General features: G+C 40.7%; 1 protein-coding gene across 1 annotated transcript; it reads left to right on the top strand.

Annotated features, from left to right (window-relative positions):
- The first annotated feature begins 438 nt into the window (after positions 1-438).
- LOC137273800 (L-proline trans-4-hydroxylase-like) lies at positions 439-7,152 on the top strand. The gene is made up of 9 exons (XM_067806659.1): positions 439-520; positions 1,027-1,105; positions 2,297-2,378; positions 2,608-2,718; positions 2,896-2,987; positions 3,669-3,759; positions 4,831-4,960; positions 5,924-6,075; positions 6,689-7,152. Exons 1-9 carry the CDS (start codon positions 505-507, stop codon positions 6,812-6,814), a joined length of 879 nt encoding a protein of 292 aa, XP_067662760.1. The 5' UTR covers positions 439-504; the 3' UTR covers positions 6,815-7,152.
- The last annotated feature ends 302 nt before the right edge of the window (positions 7,153-7,454 follow it).

The raw sequence follows: 7,454 nt of genomic DNA, 5'->3' as shown, positions 1-7,454 counted from the left end.
CAGCGTCTAGTATGTTCATGGGAATTATATATGTTTGAACTAAGCGTCTAGTATGTTCATGGGAATTATATATGTTTGAACTCAGCGTCTAGTATGTTCATGGGAATTATATATGTTTGAACTCAGCGTCTAGTATGTTCATGGGAATTATATATGTTTGAACTAAGCGTCTAGTATGTTCATGGGAATTATATATGTTTGAACTAAGCGTCTAGTATGTTCATGGGAATTATATATGTTTGAACTAAGCGTCTAGTATGTTCATGGGAATTATATATGTTTGAACTCAGCGTCTAGTATGTTCATGGGAATTATATATGTTTGAACTCAGCGTCTAGTATGTTCATGAACCATTAACCAAACGACACGTTGGACGTGAAGCGATTTCGGCTATCTATGTAGTACAAAGCTGTCCTGTTGGCTGAGATAAAAGTGATCAGGTTACGCTGTTGTGGAGGTCAAGGTTGTCCGGAACTGGGGTAGTGGCGACACAATCACGTAACAATGTCGACGGAGGCAGGTAGGTTTTATGTAAAGCTAGAGTTTCTGCAGATCTACAATGCCACGTATAGTGAAAGTATAATACATGTATTCCGAAAAACCTATACACCCAACTGCGGGAGAAGGTTGTTGCGCTCGGTTTTATTTGTTTTGCGATATACTAAAGGAATACACTGATGTATTGATGTGTGACTGAAAATGCACGTGTCCGTTTTGCTGAGTGAGTGAGTGAGCGAGGATGATGTCGTGGCTGCTGAGAACGGTGTCTCAGTCATATCACGGTATTGTGGAGACAAGTCTTAAGTCATTGTGAATTATGACCATCGACGGTAATTTAATAAGCACATCACACATGTAAGTACTGTAGTGAGCACTTTAATTTGTACAGAAACCTCATGGACAGGTTCTTCTTTATGATGTTCCAGTTTAACAGCCTTTATTAAACAATATTTTTAATATACAGAGGCCTCTTTACTTGTTTCATATTGTGTTTATTTCAATCAGTTGTTTGTTTTTGCCATACAGAATTCACATTTGATAACGACTTCGACATTGACGACAATGTCAAGAAAGCGTACGATGACCATGGGTACATCATTGTCAGGTATCTCTGTTCTCATGAAACAGGCACTACACGTGTGTCAGTTCCATAGTAACGTTATCTTGTCAAAACTCCAGGGCCTGATCCACAAAGCATTTGTAGCCCTATGGCGTATGAAAGAAAAGGTTTCTCGGGCATGTTTCTTTCTGATAACTCGTAAGGGGCGATTAACGGGGTCGGTGGTCAAGACTGCTGACTTGGCTAACACATGTAATCGTATCGTAACAGCGTATTTCGACGCAGTTGATCACTGGATTGTCTGGTCCAGGCTCGATTATTTACAGATGGCAGCCATCTCACTGGAATATTGCTGAGACCGGCGTAAAACTTAACTCACTCACTATCAAATTATAATTGATAAGGCAAGGAATTGTTCTACCGTTTAAATTAAAAATAATATTTATTGTCATAAATATTTGGGTTGAGAAACGTCTGAGATACCAGATAACTTGTCTGCTGTGTTTACTGATATCCAATTACACGGTGTATAAGATATGATTACGTTCTAATCAGATTAATTAATCATCGTCCATGTGTCTTTTGGTACTAGGATTAATGTCCTCGATGTTGACATTAGCTGAAATCTTACGGCAAGGAAACTAAGCTGCAGTGACGTGCGAATCATTTCCGGGCTCGCATTAAAATATGTACTACTCATGCGCAGACTGTTCTAGCGTGTCTTCAGCAACCCTTGCTTGTTGCAAGAGTCAGACTCGCTGACATACTTGACACATGCCACCATATTCCAGAGGCAGATCGGTGCACTGGATCGTCTGGTCCAGATACGATTATTTACAGATCGACGCGGTATTGCTGGTATATTGCTGAGACCGGTGTAAAACTAAACTCACCCACTCTCAGATTATAACTGATAAGGCAAGGAATGTGTTCTACCGTTTAAATTAAATATAATATTTTTTGCCATAAATATTTGGCCCGAGAAACGCTTTTTTTACGCCTTACCGATCAGATAACTTGTCTGTTGTGTTTGTGCAGCGTAAAACAACAAACAAACATCATGTTTCTGCTAGCAGCAGCAAGAATGTGCTGCATATTCCATTTGAGATGAACACGACAGGTGAAGGACAGAACCAATCAAAAGTTCTCATTTCAGTTGTTTTTGAATAAGAAACACTCTACACCAGATGTATCACACGTTGTTAGTCTTTTTTCAAATGTTGTTTTGTTTTGAAGAGGCTTGCTTGATAAAGAGGAAATGGCCCAACTTAAGAAGAACATTGACGACCATAGTGGTATCTCAGAGAATGCTTACGGGGTAAGTGCATTTCTGCCACTGGAAACATTACAGGACATAAAAACCCAGTTGGATAGACCGATGCTCAAGTTGTTCATCTCTGGATTGCCTGGCCCAGACTCGACTGTTTACAGACTACTGCCATACAGCTTGAATCCTGCGGCGTAAAAGTAAACTCACTCACACACATTCATAGTAATAATTTAATTCATTGTTTAATTCATTCAAGTAATCCTTTTCTATTCTCCAGCTGCCGGATGGAGATGGTGGGGAGGGGAAAATGGTTATTTGGAGCCATCCCGGAAATGACGTCACGGGAATCATAGCCCGCAGTGAAAAGGTGGCTGGATTTTCAGAAAAGGTAAAGACATGGGATGTGTATTTATACACTATGCACACCGATTCTCACGACTATAGCTCCGTTAACACGAAACTATTGAATGAAAATAAGTGTAAATTAAAACCGTATAATTTCGACACCCATGTCCACAGTTGTGTGTGTCTATGATCAGTCCTTGACACTAACTTGCTATTTCAGCTTCTTGGCGGAGAGGTATATCACTACCACAGCAAGTTAACGATGAAGAACCCAAACAGTGGAGGCAAGTTCATCTGGCACCAGGATTACGGGTATGCTCTTTTCATCCTTCCCAACTTTTATAATACTCATTTCCTTCCTCCTCCGTCTAAAAGATCCACCGGGTACCCAGCGACCGGCATACAACTTAATGAAGCGGTCAGTTGACTGGCGTTGGCGTGTTTTCTATATCGTTGCTCATGACATCGATCACTCTTTTTCAGACCTACACCCGATTATATACTGGCTTTCGTTATTTCGCTGTGGTATTACACCGCAAACATGATGAACCTATCCAACCGTTGATATCGTTCCTTTAAATTGGTCTTCAGAACTCATGCTTGTCGCGACCATCGGAATCGGGTGTTCAGACTCGCATTGCGTTGATAGATGACCATGATTTCTTTGAGAGGCATTGTAGAAGTTGTAGCAAGCACGTTCTATGGATAATCAACGTCTATATTGCAGTGAGTGCGACGTTTCGGTGTAGGTACTAACGCCGTTAAGAAGAAAGTTATGGTTTTACATATCTCAGACCATGTAGCTGGAATGGTGATAGGTGCGGCGTTAGACAACTGTCAGACACGATATCGTTCCATCTTCTTCAAACACGTGTGTCATTAACAGATCGGAATACATGTGCATTTGTATTCACGTGTCTCAGATGTTCGCTTTTAAGTCTGCAGATCATGGCTTGTCAGGTAAATCGTTAAACAGGGGCATATTTTCAACAGATACTGGTACCAAAATGGCTGCCTATTTCCGGACATGCTCAGTGTCTTCATCCCGGTTGATCGCTGCGTGAAGGAAAATGGCTGCCTCGAGGTAGGAGTGACTGAGTAAATATTGCTTACCGCCGCATCGGCATTTTTGCAACTACTCGCGGCCTTGAGATAGGGAAACTGTCTAAAAGCCAGGTGCATATGTATGGCACGTTCGTGAAGGCAACACCTCATCATGTTATACTGAAAGGCATTAAGAACGCAACTGGTATTTGTTGTCTGGAACGTACAAATGTACTATTTAAGATATTTCTTCCTGCGATACAGAGGTAAACAGAGGGATAAAATGCTGCTATTTTGTATCTACGAGCATTCCCATCACATGAACTTTGATGCCTAAAACAGAACCTTTGATATTTCTCGTAAACACATCAACATTCACGAAACGTGCATGTTAAAAGCGGAAGGAATCGTAAAACGGAATCACGTTGAGTAAATGCCTCGCTTGACACAAGACGAGAGGAATCAGGCAGTCGATATGGTTAGCCAAGGTGCTTAACATGAGATGATTGCCAGGCGCTTTAATGCGCATCTATCCACTATTGGTCGACTCAGACAACGTTTTCGGGCCGCCAGAAGTGTTGCAGACCGTCCACAACCTGGTCCGAGCAAAAGCTTGTCTCGCATTGTAGACACACAATATATTGATTGCAAGTGACCCCGTCGTTGTTGTCGTTGATGTGTCACTGATGTTGCTGATTGGTCATCTTTAGATGAAATTATGTACACATGTTTACTAAAACCATAACTGCCAGGTACATTTATATATGGCCACATTTGTGTGAGTAAAGAAAGTATGAATATCAAATTCGCTTTTAATGACTTTCAGTATATAAATTAAATGCTACTTTACACTCATATTTCAGATGATCAGATGATTTCTGGGCATGCTTTCTAAGAAAGCATGTTCATGTCAAAGAGAGAGTGAGTTTTGTTTTATGCCGCCTTGGCAATATTCTAGCAATATCAAGCCGGGGGATACCAGAAATGGGCTTCATACATTGTACCCATGTGAGGAATCGAAACCGGGTCTTTGACGAGCAAACGCTTTTACCACTAGACAACCCTTCATGTCAAAGACTAGATGATAGCCTGATTATGTTTCCCTGGCCAGATTCTCGACGGTTCCAATAGGTGCGGTCGAATTGAACACAAATTCCGGGAGGGACAACACGGAGCGGACATGGACAGGGTGAATGAAATAAGGAAAGTTTGTCCGCATAAATATGTGGAGCTGGAGCCAGGTGAGCTATGTTTACGTAGATCAAACAAGGTATCGATCTCCGTTATATCGGACAGATACACCGGACCCGTTCACTATTTTACGCTTGCAATCATCAAAGAATTAAAGCAAACGGACCTGAGATTAATGTGATCCACCATCTGAGTAGCTGTTTCGATAGATCCGGTACATCGTTTCACATGACTTTTACAATGAACCGTTTGCTAGAAATGATATGTTTGTTTTGGGTTTTTTTTCTGGGAACAAAGGGGATTGATGCTATTGTTACTTGTTACGAGTACAAGTGTTTAAATCTGTTTAGGGCGAAGATGGAGTGTTTTGTTTTGCTTCCGAATCAGGAACAATGATGTTTATAAACGTAGATGGAGAAGATCAAGCTGAATACAAGAATAATTGTGTTTTCATCACAGGGCGTAAATGTTTCCCGTAGAAATTTGAGATTAGAATGTTTTGTTTTAATTATTTCACATCGGAGTAAAAACTCAGTTCGGACAGGAAATATGAAATAAACACTTACAGCCTAACATTTCCTAAACGACAAATTTAAGAAAGCTAGATACTATAATATTATGAATGTCTCGAACAGTGCTGCACAAGTCATGTTTGTTAAACAACAAAAGTACGGTACATGATCTATCACGGTGAGAAATTACCAACGATTGTTATCTGGTTTATTTTGGCTTTGCAATTCCATTCGAAACTATACAATACGTATAATAATACCACTGGATACATTTGTGTCAGGAAAATTAGTTTCTCTAACACAAATGTATAAAAACATCCTCCTATCCTGAACAGTAAAAGAAACGCAGGTTTCGAAAAAAAGACCCATATCTCTTAAAGTAAGCGTTCGTGTTTATGTCTTATATTCAAAAACTTGACAAAAAAACCGAGTTGTTACTTTTGCTGATCAGTATATTCGCATTCTGCCCGTTCAAAAGTTAAGTTGCTTCTCTCACAAAAGGGGACGCGCTCTTCTTCACCTGTCTCCTCCTGCACACCAGCGGGTCCAACAACAGCCCCCTGAGACGCTGGGTGTTCATCCCCTGCTACAACAGGGCCAGCAACGACCCTGTGTATGAGCATCATCACCCACAGTACACCAAACTACACAAGGTGAGATTGCTGTGCTTACTGAACACTGTAATACATAGAGCGTCATAAGAATACTCTGGACTGAAATGCAGTGCTTGCATGCAGTACTCTGGGCTGAAATGCAGTGCTTGCATGCAGTACACCGGACTGAAATGCAGTGCTTTATAGTGCTTAAATGCAGTACTGTAGACTAAACACCGGGATACGTAATGCTTGCAAGTTCTGGACTACACGGCGGGATACATGCCTATATGCAAGGCAATACATCGAATGGACTAAATACCCCAACAATCACCTCACGGTATCACATCATATTGTTGAATCGATCAAGACCATAGCCATATATCTCCCCTCCTTGTTCTAACTTGCGAGCGTAAGTTTCACATTACTAAACCAAAACTAAGCCGAGTCTGAATTTCGTACACGATCAGCGAGTACTGGTTCAAACAAGGGACGTAACTCTCCACAGCCATTTTGGAGCAGAAATAATTACACGCTTGTTAATTCAAATACATTGAAACAAAATCGATTTGTTGGAAAATATTACTTAATTTGACGAATACATTACATAAGTTTACCAACTGAGGAAAGAAGCGTTTTTTTCAACGTCTTTTGCACGAATACTATTTTGCAGGTACCCAACAGTGCTATAAAGGAATGTAGGAACTACACTGACGTCAGCGGAAAGGAGTTTATCGATGTCAAGAAGGACAAGACCGTGAAGGTTGGGACAATCGACAAGGAACAGAAGCAAGGGTGAAGACATGACACCATCACGTGGCTTCATGCATCTATCTTGTCAGTTTCTCCTCCCACGTGGATTATACAACTTTGTATATTCCTTGTACGTTTAAGAACTTTAACCCTTGAGTAAATAAACGGAAATATTCGGATTTTACGAATAGATAATTTAACTGATGTACACGCGATGTAGTCATTTAAGTCAATTGTACATATAATGTTTAGGCAAATGTTTCGAAACAAAAATTGGGGTTTGTTGACGTAAAGATTTTAATTTATAGTGACAATGTTGCCACAGAAATACAAGGATCATCATCAACTTGATTATTTTGAATAAATCTAATTGTACAACGGATATATCTTAGTTGTTATGCTGAAATTATCCCAATGCCATTGTTCGTATCCTGTTCGACTCAGTTGCATTTCTAGTTTTAAGAGCACCTACTCGTGGTGAACGGGAGCGGTGGGGTAGCCTTGTGGTTAAAGCATCCGCGCGTCACACTGAATACCCGGGGTTCGATCCCCACATGGCTACAATAAGTGAAGCCTATCTCTGGTGTCCCCCGCCGTTGTATTGCTGCATCATTGCTACAAGTTGTGTAAAATCAAACTCACTCGCTCACTCGTGGTTAAGGTCAAGGACCTGCATACTTCGGACA

Source organism: Haliotis asinina, chromosome 2, assembly GCF_037392515.1.
Source record: "Haliotis asinina isolate JCU_RB_2024 chromosome 2, JCU_Hal_asi_v2, whole genome shotgun sequence".
Taxonomy (NCBI): Eukaryota; Metazoa; Mollusca; class Gastropoda; order Lepetellida; family Haliotidae; genus Haliotis; species Haliotis asinina.
The sequence above is the reverse complement of the archived record's forward strand: the minus strand, read 5'-3'. Positions and strand labels throughout refer to the sequence as shown.